Genomic DNA, 14,222 nt, shown 5'->3' on the forward strand with positions numbered 1-14,222 from the left:
AATAGTACAGTCACTACATGGATAGGCAAATGCCTTCTCACCACTCTGGATCCCTGCTGGCTGTGGACTCCGTCTGTGTAGATGGCACCTCTGCGCCATGCTGCTCCTCCCGGTATGCTGGGAGGTTGGTGGCTTCAAAAGCTCTGAAGAACTAGCTGGTTCTGTTCAATCAGCAGGGCTCTGAAGGCAGGCGATCCGCTCTCTGCTGTAGGCCGCAGGCTCTCCCAGCCCTGGGCACACACAATGGCCTCTTGCTGGTTGTTAAATGGCGTCCAGAGAGAGAGAAAGCAGGCCATCCCTGTTCTTTTATCTGCTTACCAAGCAGGCTGTTCTCTGAGCTTGGCATTGTGGGTTTGTAGCTTGGCATTGTGTGTTTAACAGACTGATTTAACAACATGAGTACTTCCTCATTGTCCAAATATCCCACAATGCATCATTGTTTTTCTTAACCAGAAAGAAATATCCTGATAAAGTTTCAATGGCCACCAGAGGGAGCCAAACCCTTTCTAAAGAACAATACATTTCTTAAATGATAACTTTGGTAGTAGACCTGTGCTACATGTACTTAAAGGGGTGTTCCAGATTTTTTTTACGTTTATTAAAAGTCAGCAGCTACAAAAAGTGTAGCTGTTGGCTTTTAATAAACAGACACTTACCTGCTCCACAGTTTCAGCGACGCGCCGGCCGGGGCTCCGCTCTTTGCCCCCCCTCTTTATTCGTAGTGTGGGCACCCGGCAGTGACAGCTTTCGGCTTCACGGCCGGGCACCCACTGCGCATACGCGAGCGGCACTGCGCCGTCCGATTGGACAGGCGCTCGCCTACAGGGAGGGGCTGCAATAAGGCGATTAAGCTATTCGTCTTACCAGCCCCTCGGCGGAAGGAGGAAGTGGGACAGGATCAGTGTAAGTAACAGCTGGATCAGTGTAAGTATGATATATGTTTGTTATTTACAAAAAGTGGGAGTGGGGTATGCCTGTATACATGTATTGAGCCACAACACGTCCTTTTACACTCCTATACAAACTTGCTATTTGCCAAAGTGCTACTGCGCAGTTACAAACATCGCTGTTCTTCCTCAGGCTAGTCAGGCTGTGTGTGACTTTCTGTTGGATATCCTCATGCCTTTATTCCAACACCACAGGTGTCATGCCCCATTCATTAATTGTAAACCTCATGTGTATTAACCCCCCAATGGGGAAGTCAATTACACGGTTAGCAGGTGCTGCAGGTATCATCCCGGTATAACCCCCTAAAGCCAAGGCCGCAAATGTGCGTATGTTCGGCGCTTAGGGGTTAAACATGTATAGAGCCATGACAAGTCCTCTTTATACTCCTTTATACATGTATAGAGCCATGACAAGTCCTCTGTATACTCATTTTATACATGTATAGAGCCATGACAAGTCCTCTTTTTATACATGTATAGAGCCATGACAGGTCATCTTTATACTCCTATATAGATGTATAGAGCCATGACCGGTCCTCTTTATACTCCTTTATACGTGTATAGAGCCATGATAGGTATTCTTTATACTCCTATACATGAAGACCTCCATGACGGTGCCCTTCATGATATAAAATCGTGGATGTGGGGGCCTTTTGACAGTAACTCAGCCAGGCCTCAGTGAATTGCCTTTTGTGGGCAGGAGCCTTGGGCCCCTATGATGTAGAAATAGTTCTGGTGCTAACTGTCCTCAACCCGGCTACTGATCCCTGTAAACCCTCTTCAGGCCCTGCCAGCCTTCTTAGCTGCAGCTGCCTATTTCCACTGCCCTTTCCACAGTCCAGTTCTGGTTCTGCACCCGGCTCAAGCTGAAAACTCCCAGTTCTCTCTGACATGCCTCCCCAGTCCTCCTGACTGTTCCTCACTCACCAGCCCTCCTGGCTGTGACCAGTTGTCCTCTCTGGAGTCTCTAAGCAGTACTCTCTCCCGCTGTCCTCTCCTTGCTCTCTCATGTGTCTCTCCTTCAGGATCTCTTCACATCCTGGCTGCACCCGAGCCCAGGCCCAAGGTCACCCCCCCCTAGACTGGGGAGCTCCCTGTGGGCACCCAACAGCCTCCACATACTCTGACTCCAGCTCTTCCACCCGACAACTCCTCCCCAGCTGGGATGACCCTGGGTGTTCAAGGGGGCCTGCCCCCTGCCAATCCAAGTTGGGGACTGGTCAAGGCTTCTCAGAATACCCCAGGCAGCTCCACCTCTCCTCTCCTCCTGTCTTTCCAGCACCTTCTAGAAAGAAGAGGGAGGTGACAGTGATGCTAGCTGTGAGTCACCCATCCCTACCCTGAGCCACTCCAAGCCCAGAAATGAAAACAGCCAGGCCTAGCCACCAGCTAGGCTTGCCTAAATTTTCCTACTCTAAAGAAAAATCTAACCTCTAGCATCTACCTAACTAGAGGGTGCTACAAATGTAAAGAAAATGATAAGTGTTTTGGCCATGTTAATGCCTAACCATTTTTTCCATATTTTTTGGAAAAGCGTAAAATATTAAAGGCTCATGTTTTTTTTGGGGGGGGGGTGGGGGCTTCAGTTGGAGTGGGACTTCCTGTCCCACTTCCTCCTTCCGCCCAGGGACCGCCTCTGCGACTTCTTCTCTTTTCGCCTTAGGCGGCCCCTCCCTTTCGGCGATCTCCAGGGACATATGACAGGTTCCAGGAGATCGCCTGTCCATTCATAGAGCGGAGCGCGACTTGCCTGGCCGTGAAGCCGAAAGCTGTCACGGCCGGGTGCCCACACTATGAATGGAGGCGCCGGCCAGGGAGGGGGGGGGATATGAGAGGAGTGGAGCTCCTGGCGGCCGTGTCGCTGGACCGTGGAGCAGGTAAATGTCTGTTTATTAAAAGTCAGCAGCTACACTTTTTGTAGCTGCTGACTTTTAATAAACACTAAAAGGCTGGAACTCCTCTTTAAGATCAATAGTATGTAAACTATTGGAAGGAATGATAAGGGACTATATCCAAGAATTTGCTGATTTAAATTAGTATCATTTAGTAGTAACCAACATGGTTTTATGAAGAACCATTCTTGCCAGACTAGTCTTTTAACATTATATGAGGAGGCAACATCTAATTCAGAGGAAGGCCACTTGATAGCATGTGAGGCATTTGCTAAGGCATTTCATACAGTAGTACAGTACAAAGATTAATTTACAAATGAAAGTGATTGTAAGGCTTAGTTTTTTTTTTTTTTTTTTTTTTTTAAATAACAAACATGTCATACTTACTAGAGCTGCACGATTAATCGTGAGGAAATCTCAATCTCGAATCACCCCTCCCCCCCCCCCCCCCCTGCGATCTCCAGGATGGATGACCCGTGACTTTCAGGTGCAGCCATAGGAAAGTCCCCGGCTTCGGCCTAGCTCCGGAACGGCGGCCATCTTGGTACACCAGGCGGCGGCTGTCTTGTAGGAAGTGACGTTTCGGCGCTGCCATCTTGCTCCACCCCACACTCCTGCACAGTAATGATAGTGAGAAGGGGGCAAGCGGACATCTTGTTACACCCAACAGTTATTTTCAACACAAACCGGAGCTTATGTAGTTAAATACAGTATATGTAAATATGACAGACTGTTTACATGTTAAGGCTCCATGCACACTGAAGCTGATAAACTGTCGATTTTTGGTGTTTTGGCTTTTTTTTTTAAAGCCCATAGACTGAACTCTGATAGCCTATCTGCCCATGCACACCTGGGCGTTTTTTAGTGTTAATGAGCTTTGGAGTTTATTGGCTTTTTTCAGAACGCTCGAAACTTGCGTTCAAAGTGCTGTTTTTTGGCGGGTAAAAACGCAAAATGCTCAAAAACTCTGGCGCCAGCGGTTTTTAAATCCATTGAATGATTAAAAAAAAGCTACACTGAAAAACGCTGATTAAAGCTATTGCAAAAACGCTAAAACAAATTGAAAGGCTCCCTGCAAAGCTACTGGCGTTTTTATTATTAGCTTTTTTTAGCTTCAGTGTGCATGGAGCCTAAATTTTAAAAGCAGCAGCAAACCTTACATGCTTGCTAATGTGACAGAACACCTCTGATTTTCACATTTAGTTAAATGTGAAAATCAGAGCTGTTCTTTCACATTAGCAACCATGTAAGGTCAGCAGGTTTGCTGCGGCTTTTAAAATTTAACATGTAAACAGTCTGTCAGATTTACATATACTGGGCCAGATTCATGTAGCTCAGCGGATCTTTAGATCCGCCAGATCTACCTGTTTTACGATCCGCCGGTGCAATTTAGTGAGGCTAGTGCATGATTCATAAAGCACTTACCTCGCAAATTGCACAGTCGGATCCTAACTCCCCCCGGCGGGAATGCAAATACCGCGGCTAGGGGGAGTGTACAATTTAAATAAGGCACGTTCCCGCGCCGATTTAACTGCGCATGCGCCGCCGGCGAAAAAGCCCAGTGCGCATGCTCCAAATGACGTCACTAGGACGTCATTGTTTTCGGCGGCTAGGTTACTTTCGGCCATCCGTATTCCCGACGTACTTACGTAAACGACGTAACAAATTTAAAACTCGGCGCGGGAACGTCGGCCATACTTAACATTAGCTACCCCTCATATTAGCAGGGGTAGCTCTCCGCCGGAATAAGCCGAACGCAAACGACGTTGAAAAAGAGCGGCGGGCGGGCGGGCGGGCGGGCGTACGGACGTGAATCGGCGGTTCTCCTCATTTGCATATGCGACGTTTAAAAAAAAGCGACGACACCTAGCGGCCGGCGGGAGATTACAGCCTAAGATTCGACTGGTGTAAGTCACTTACACCAGTCGGGTCTAAGGGAGATCTATGCGGAACTGATTCTTATGAATCAGTCGCATAGCTCCGACCGTGGGATCTCACAGATCCGACCGTCGGCTCTCACAGATACGACGGCGGATCAGGAGATCCGCCGTCGTATCTCTTGATGAATCTGGCCCACTGTATTTAACCACATAAGCTCCATTTTGTGTTGAAAATAACTTTAAATAAATAACATTTTGAGAATTGCGAGAGAATCGTGATCTTAATTTTATACAAAAGAATCGTGATTCTCATTTTTCCCAGAATCGTGCAGCTCTAATACTTGCCTCCACTGTGCAGCTCGTTTTGCACAGAGTGGCCCCGATCCTCGACTTCTGGAGTCCCCCGGCATCGCGCTGCTAGCTCCTCCCCTCATCGTATAACCCCCTAAGAAAAGCGCTCTCCCAGGGGGTTACCTTGCGGGTGCGCTCCTGAGTCCAGCATTTGCATCTATAGATGCAGAATGCCGGACTCTGCCCCGCCCCCAGTGCCCGTATCATTGGATTTGATTGACAGCAGCGGGAGCCAATGGCTGCGCTGCTTTCAATCTATCCAATCAAGAGCCAGGACAACGGGCAGAGGGGAAGAGTGTGTCTCCGACGTGGGAACTACAGGGCTCAGGTGAGTAAGCGCCCAGAGGCGATTCAGTTCGCATGTGTTGCGCTATATAAGTTTCTCACTCACTCAGTAAACTGGGGGGCTGAGGGGCCGGACAGTGACAAAAGTTTTTTCACCTTAATGCATAGGATGCATCAATATTGATGATATGGTATGTACCTGGATAGAACACTTGTTGCAGAAGCACATCCAGAGGGTAATGATTAATGTCATATTTTCTGAATGTCCTGGAGTTGTGGATGGATGGAATAAAAAGTAAAATTTCAGTATTTGGTACAAAACTAAGCAGGGCAATAACTTCACTGCAGGATATGACATTGTTATCAAAAGACCAAGTTAAAATAGAGGGGAGAGCATGTATTTGCCAGATATGGTTCAATATATGTGAAAAAACAATCAGCACAGTTAAACAATGATTCGCAATATAACCAAAAAGTATGACTGCTGCTAAAACATTACCCAGTGTTTTTTACTACACCCCTACATACACTGAGCAAGATTATAAATGCAACACTTTTGTGTTTGCCCTTATTTATCATGAGCTGAACTTTTACAACTTTTTCTATGTACACAAAAGGCCTATTTCTCTCAAATATTGCTCATAAATCTGTCTAAGCCCATTTTAACACTGAGCTGCAGGAATAAAGCCAAACTGAACTTGCACAATTTCACTCCCGCTTGTCAGTCCCGACTTCGGGTGCAATTTCAGGGCCCCAAGAAATGAGGTTGTCGGTACATCACGTGATCAATTTTAAATGATTGGTACCATAGCTTGTGGACTCTACAGGTGAAACTCGAAAAATTTGAATATTGTGCAAAAGTTCATTTATTTCACAAATGCAAATTAAAAGGTGAAATATATGAGACTCATTACCAGAGTTGTAAATAACGGCGTTTAAATAAACGCTGTTACGTAATGATGGGCCTCCTGAGGGTAACGAGTAATCTACCAGATTACTCTTTCCCTCTTGGCAACACCGTTCCCATTACTTGGGCGGCGTTACCGAAATTACATTGAGCGCACGCGGGGGGGGGGCAGTCCGGGGCCGGGCAGACTCTGACTGAGGGCGAGGGTCATGTCTTTGACACCACGTCACTGTTACTCTGTCAGGGGCAGGGCGGGATGGAGCTGGCCTGTGATTGGGTCACGCGATTCGTCGCCGGGCGGCCGGGACTCGGGACTCGTGGGTGGCTCTGGCGCATGCACGCGCCTGGAGTCTCTCGCCCGCAGCAGTGTCGTGTCATGTGTCGAGGGAGTGAGTCTGGCTCACCTCCTCAGAGTCCTCACCTCATCCGACACTCAGCCGCCGACATCTCCCCCGGCCCCCGTGGAGGCTCCGCTCCACCACCACCGGTCTGGACTCCGGGGATACTCACCTCACCACCTAAGAGCGCCAGCAGACCAGCACTGACCGGCCGTGGCCCTGCAGGTGAGGAGCCGAGGCGAGCGCCGGCATCGGATTGGAACTGGGAGTGTGCGGGGGGAGCGGCCTAGTCTAAGGCCTGGTGAAATATGAACGTTGTGCTGATATTGCTTGTAAAGCTTAAAAGACTCCAATTATCTGTCTATAACAGCCTGTTATAGACGGATAACATGACAGGTCCTCTTTACAGTGAGATATGGGGTCAATAAGACCCCACATCTCACCTCTAGGCTGGGAAGCCTGAAAAAAAAATTATCGCAAAGTATTGCGCAGGGAGTATTGCTATAATCCTCTGAGCTAAACTACAGCTCAGGTAACTAAATTTACAAAATAGCGCCTACTCGACAGGAGCAGGGCGCTACAATTGTATTGCCATACTTTTTACTACATGGATATAAACTTTATTTGTCTGCCTTGTGTCTGCTATGTATGTCTGTTCTACCTTATGGTCATGTAATCATTATATGACTGCTATTAATAGATAAACATAGCAAGCACAAAGCGGGTGACATATATGTACAGCTAATCCAATGCAATGTGTGTATCATTCATTGTAGGTCTTCCCTGTTCTCTGTGTCATTACTGTTCTCTGTGATCACTCCACCACTACAAATGGAGAGGGGAAACTGGTGCATTGGGACAGTCCAAAACTCTGCTTCTGAGACACTGTGAACAAACCTAGAAACAGGGTTTATACCTGTACCCTTTTTCCAACACTGTTCACCTCTGTGCCCTCTGCCACCTTGTTCCAATACTGTTTACTTCTGTATTCTTTGCTACCCTCTTTCATCACCACTCACTTCTGCATCCACAAACATCCTCTTCCAGGATTGCTCACCTCTGAACTTCCTGCCACCTTCTTACAACACTGCTCATCATTGCATCCCCTGCAACCCTCTACAAACACTGCTTAGCTCTGCACCACCTGCCACTGTCTTCCAATGCTGCCAACCTCTGCTTCCCCTGCCACTCTCTTCCATTGATGCTCAAGTCTGCGTCCCCTGCCACCCTCTTTCAACACTTCTCACCACTGCATTGCCTGCCACCCACTTCAAACGCTTCTTACCTCTGAGCCCCTTGCTACCATCCTCCAACACTGCTCACCTCTGACAACACATTTAATAGCCTGGCAAAAGGGAAGCTGCGGCCCTGTGGTTGAGAATGACTTGTGTTAGAAATATGAATGTACCTAGCTGCTGTGCCTGCACCACAAACAGACACTCAGTGGAAGGGGTTTTGGACTCAGAAAGCCATCACCATATCTACACCCCTGATTACAAAGGGGTTTTACAAACTAAAAAAATATATATTTTATGAGTCTACAAACTTTCAAGTGAATTCGTTTTGTAGGATGCTCAAAAATACGCACAGCGGCAAGCTCAAACAACTTGACATTTGATAATCGGTATTATACTATAGATTACAACAAAACGTTGGTGCGCAGGCGCCGTATAGAGCCGCACCGACGTTCGGCTTCTTTCGGCAACCCGTGACGCGCTGTATGCGACGGTCGGAAGGCTGTCAATCAAATAGGAACGCCCAGTCCCGAAGACCATACCCAGAAGCGGCGGAGAACATCTATCTCTAAAACGGTAAGTACTGCATTGATTTAAAAAAAAAACACCCGATTGTGCTTCCCACAATTAGCCTCAATCTAATGTTAAAAAATTTTTTTCGGGTGAACCCCCGCTTTAAGGTATGGACGTCGGAACAGCGTCGTATTTTACGTCGTTTGCGTAAGTCGTAGGTGAATGGGGCTGGGCGTATGTTACGTTCGCGTCGACAAAGCATTGAGCCGACGTATCTTAGGGAGTATTTGCGACGTGACTCTGAGCATGCGCGCGAATGCGCCGTTCGATCGGCCATGCATTTACATGGGGTCACGCTTCATTACAATACAACACGCCCACTGCCTTGCTACTTTGAATTACGCGGGCTTACGCCGGCCCATTTCCGATACGCCAACGTAACTTTGGGAGCAAGTGCTTTCTGAATACAGTACTTGCCTCTCAATGTTACGTCGGCGTAGCGCATAGGAGATGCGTTACGCCCGCTCAAAGATACGACACTGTATCTGAATCGCGGCCTATATATATAGGTACATGTGTATATACATATACGTATGCAGCCATAGAAAATACCGGGTACATTAATTTATACTCGCATAATATGGTGTACTGGCACACGTACATAAAAAATAATCAAGAACAGAGGGGTATAGTTTTCACGGGTATTGGATAGCATTTAGTTTTTGGATCCATTTAGTTTCGAGTTGTAAAAGTGTTTGAGGTAATGATTAAATTTTCATCCTCTGCACAGTTTTAGGGTTTGTGCCCTATTATTTGTAGTAGCTACTTTTTCCTGCCAATTTATAGGGACTCCAGTTCAAGATAATTTATCTACTTTTCCCTGTTATTCATGCTGTGACCATTAGGGGCGTTTTATTCAGCCGTATGGACACCCAAGGGCTTCAGTTTTTTCAAGGCCTGTTTTCTGTTTGTGTGCATCATTGTCGCCTTGGTTTTTCATCTGCGACTGTCCCTGTGTGCCCTCTTCCCCTTCCTCTGTCGGGGCTCTTTGTTTCGGAGCCCCGACACACCTCCCTTGGTGTTCTGGTGGGCGGCGCTCTATGCCATTAGGGATCCGCGTCAATTGACGCTGCACCATCGCTAAGGATCCTGGGGTTTGTAGGCTATGTGGACTTAGTCCGCATTGGCGCATGCGCACCAACGCCTTGTTGTGTCCATGCACGCCCGATGACGTCAGACGCTTGGGCGTGTGGGGGGAGATTTAAGGAGCCAGTCTTGTCCATCTTTTTTGCTGCACTGAAACACGGGGACAGCCTTTCCAAATCCATTCCATGCTCAGGTATTAACCTCACGCTATTTTCTACTTAGTATATCGCTGTCAGCTCCTCTCTTTTTTCATCCTTATCTGACTGTGGCTACCAGCCTTGTGCTATCCCCTAGCTTGGATACAATATATACTTACTAGCTCTTTCTTGACAAGTAATTTATTAATGGCTCAATGAAACTATATGGCATGATCTGTCTGTTTCATTATACCCAATTATTTCAACAATGTTTGAATATTTCCTTTTTTCTCTTTTTTTATTCCCTTATGGGCCTTTTTCTATATTGTAAAGCTGGATGACTAGATACACTTCATCCCTGCGTGTGAACCGTCAGATCTGGAATTTCTGGCTGTCTCCGTAGGTGTCCACAAACTATCAAACATAGTAAGTGTGGATCTTTCACAAATGTACATCTAAATAATAACCCTTGGAACACAATACTCATTAGATGCTATGTGTTCCCTACAGCTGGGTCTTCCTTTCTCCTCCTATGGCTGAGCCTCTGCCCCTACACGGCTTCAATGCCTTGGATTAGGGTCCCACACCCAATTTGGATGCGGAACACACTGGTGTCCTGATTATTGGCAGAACTAGAGATTGTTTTCTCCCCATACGGGACGGCAGGTCAGCATTTGTCTTCCTTAACAAAGCAAACAATTTTGGTTTAAATACCTAAATACATAATATTGTATGTGATTTTGTCTTGCATGCTATGTTTTTTTATCGTTGTTAGAGCTGGCTACCCACTACTGGTCTTAGACTAACCCCTGAGGAAACCTGTACTAGGCGAAATATTTTGGGTGAAACCATCCTAATCGACCAGCTATCCACTCTTATTGGGACCTCCAGCGACCCTGAAATTCTATGTTTGATATATTACATATGTTTTTAAGCTGTGTGTCATGCGATGTATAATATCTCATGATATTTTAACAAATTATTATAATGTATTTGTTATACCGTACTTAGAATTTATTTAATTTAGCACTGTTATAATCCCACTACCTCTCTGTTCTCGCCCCTTTAAGCTTCTCCCACTGCAATTTGGCCACACCCACAACTTGGCATGGCATGCAAAAGAAAGCGTACAGCTTTAAGTCTTCTTGACAATTTTTTGGGGGAGTGCAAATTGCAAAAAAAATAGCAGCCCCGGGTGCTAAAATGTGCTAGGTACACTACTGGTTACAAATACTCAGATATAGACAATACTGTACGTACTGTATATATCCCTCCCAAAAATCAAGAACGTCATTCTGAGTCACTCACGCCGGTAAAATATGTTCTGCCAGAAAATTATCATATTCCATAATTTTCTAAATGGTAATTTTGTAATGGGCTCACATTCTCACTTGCACATTATGTGCTGGTACAGTTAATTTATATATGAAAAGGTTACAACGTAGTACAAAATGGCATAAAACTCAACAGTTTTTTTTTATTTTACTTCAAAGTCTTCACAAGCTTTCAGATCAAGATTCTAGCCAGGTATATCTCTGTATCAATCATGATATTGTGGATTATATTTCTAAATATGTCCGAAAAATACTTGAACTATCAATATTAAATTGCTGTTGTCATCTCATTTTAAGTACATTTCTGTAATTACGAATTCCGAATATAATAATTTACAAGCACTAGATCAAATCACATTAGCTTAGAAGCCACACTTCAGTAGTCATATTATTTCAGTGGAGATAAGAAAATAAAGTATACAATCTGGCTGCTTATTTATGGGCCGCAATCTTATGCCGCGTACAGACGGTCTTTTTTTTTGTGATGAAATAAAACGACGTTTTATATCATGAAACAAAACGAAGTTTTTGAAACTTCAATTTTAAAAAACGATGTTGCCTACACACCATCGTTTTTTCAAAATGCTCTAGCAAAATGTGGTTACGTTCAGCACTCTTTTCCATTGAAGCTCGCTTCATACCTTGCTTCTGAGCATGCGCGGGTTTAAAAACGTTGTTTTAAACTTTGTTTTAGCTACACACAGTGATTTTTTATGACAAAAAAAACAACGTTTTGAAAAAACGACATAAAAAATTGAAGCATGCTTGAATTTTTTATTTTTTTTGTCGTTTTTCAGAAGACATAAAACAACGTTTTCCCCACACATGGTCATTTTAATTGATGTTTTATTTCATCACAAAAAACGACCATCTGTACGCGGCATTACTGCATTTTTGTTTCGGGTTTTTAAAAAGAGACTAGCTTGCCAAGTTTGCCTACAGTGACCAATGCTCTGTTCAATTACGTACATTATTTATAAAACCAAATTCTTACATTCAGCTGAAGCTTTAAGAAGAACAGGACTGTTAGGATGTTTACAACTGTTATAGATAGTCTGATAAATGGTCAACTGAAAGAGCAGGGTGAAAACCCTGCAGGGCAGTGGCTTATGCCCCGTACACACGATCGGAATTTCCGATGGCCTAAAATCTGATGAAATTTTTTGTTGAAATTCCGTTCAAGCTGTCTTGCATACACACTGTCAGACCAAATTCCAACCATCCAAAACGTGGTGACGTAAAACACTTACGACAACACTACGACAAGAAAAATAAAGTTCAGTGCTTCCGAGCATGCGTTGACTTGATTCTGAGCATGCATGAGTTTTTTCTCCATCTGAGTTGCACACAGACGAAAGGAAAAAAGTCAGATGGGGCCCACACACGATCGGAATTTCCGAGGACAAAAGTCTATCAGACTTTTGTCATCGAAAATTCCAATCGTGTGTACGCGGCATTAGTGTTTTCAACCTGCAGCAAGCAGTGCTGTCACTGACAGGATCTCCAGGTAAGAATCTTTCTAATACAGTCACTAAAACTTATTTCCCCAAGAAAACTATATACAGGGAGCCATAATAGCAAGCATACTGAAAAACAAATGTTGGGTGTACATATACTTTTAGGAGAACCTGTATTTTTGCCCTAACTTTGCAATGTGGGATGTTGTCCTTGAACATAGTATATTGACAGGAGTCGCATGCATGGTAGTAAAACATAAGTTGCTTTACTTCCAAAAAGAGTTTGTGCACTGCATTATTAAATGAAAACATTTCTGCCCTTTTTTATTGGGTCATGCATAGCCTTAGGACCCCCGAAAAACATAATATCCCTACAGTATATGGATATACCCTGCTCGGTTTGGAATCTTTCTAGCCTAGCGAACATTTTGATGAGGTTTTCCATCTCTAACCCACTCTCACCTTACGCCTACTGGATGTTATTTTGTAATTTGTGGACAGTATAAAATGATAAAAATTGTTTCCAAGAGGCAAGGTGGGGAGGCTTTATTTCTGTGATTCAACCATCAAACCTCAAAGTTTTAGGTAGTCGAAGGTTAGATTGACCCAGAATTTAATTACCATTTTAAGTGGACAAATTTTCCAAAATTACTTTTCAAAAATTGATGCTGCCATCCATGAAAAATTCCATCGCACTCAGTTGTCATCAATTATTTTGTTGTTCACAGCCAGCTCACGTCTGTAGTAATATACTGTAATATTATTTTTATCAAATCTAAAAACCAATTTGTCATAAATAGATAGATAGGATAAAGAGTTACAATTCTATTTATAAAGCTATGTGGAGTACTCAAGCATAATTTATGCCAGATGTACCCACCACTCTGAAGAATTGGAATTGTAATCACCACCGGAGATTCAGAAGTACACAACACACACCAAATTGAAAGTATGTAGATCATCGATGTAGATCAGATTAATGTGTTCTTACCAAGGGAAGCCACTACTACTGCATCACAGGATTGGGAGATGCAAAATGCTACTGCCAATAAGGTAAAAACAATTGTACGTGTCCCCATCATCTCTGTAGGTTGTAATGATAAGTGCACGCACTCTGTTGTTTTCCAGACTGACATTATATAAACTTCCCTCCCTATTAAATATTTGTACTTTTATCCATGCAAATTACACCAATTAACCTTTGGACACCTGTACATAAGTGTTGGTATTATAATTGTTTTCCTCATTGTATCATCCTCCCAAGTAAGGCTTCAGACTTTGACACTGAACTTCATGAAGCAGCAAGAAATCTCTTGTTATAGTATAGACACAGTACAGTTACAATCATAATATCAGTATTAAAAACTGATAAATTCTACGAAACAATCGTTTTCATTACAAGATATGTATTTATTCTTTTGCTGAAGTGGCTTAAATTGTGGTGTTTAATAGTTATATATATATATATATATATATATACATATACATGAACTGCTGAAAATGTTTACTTATTGCTTGCCGCTAAGTAAGTTGGTGCAACCTCAGTCACACATCAATGCAGCAACCATAGCCATCTTCCCCACCAACCATTTCAACTACACCTCCACCCTCAGTCTTTATTCCCTTTGATTCAAGGATTTAAAGTGTAACTAAAGGCAAAACTTTTTTTCCTTTCATTTTGGATAGAGTAAGGGAGGGTTCTAAACCTTGTAATTTTTTTGCCTTCTGTGTTCTATTGGGTAAATGTCCTTTCACTTCCTGTCCCAAAGCTAAAATACGAAGTCATATGAAATCCATAAA

The 14,222-nt window shown here is 44.0% G+C and overlaps 1 protein-coding gene across 1 annotated transcript in view; it reads right to left on the reverse strand.

The window, feature by feature from the left end:
* Nucleotides 1-13,501, reverse strand: part of LOC120935691 (alkaline phosphatase-like) — an 88,910-nt gene extending 75,409 nt beyond the window's left edge. Inside the window, exon 1 of the mRNA XM_040347744.1 lies at nucleotides 13,414-13,501. Coding sequence (XP_040203678.1) covers nucleotides 13,414-13,501 — 88 coding nt within the window. The remainder of the gene's footprint in view (nucleotides 1-13,413) is intronic.
* Between the last annotated feature and the right edge of the window lie 721 nt (nucleotides 13,502-14,222).

Source organism: Rana temporaria, chromosome 4 (assembly GCF_905171775.1).
Source record: "Rana temporaria chromosome 4, aRanTem1.1, whole genome shotgun sequence".
Classification (NCBI taxonomy): Eukaryota; Metazoa; Chordata; class Amphibia; order Anura; family Ranidae; genus Rana; species Rana temporaria.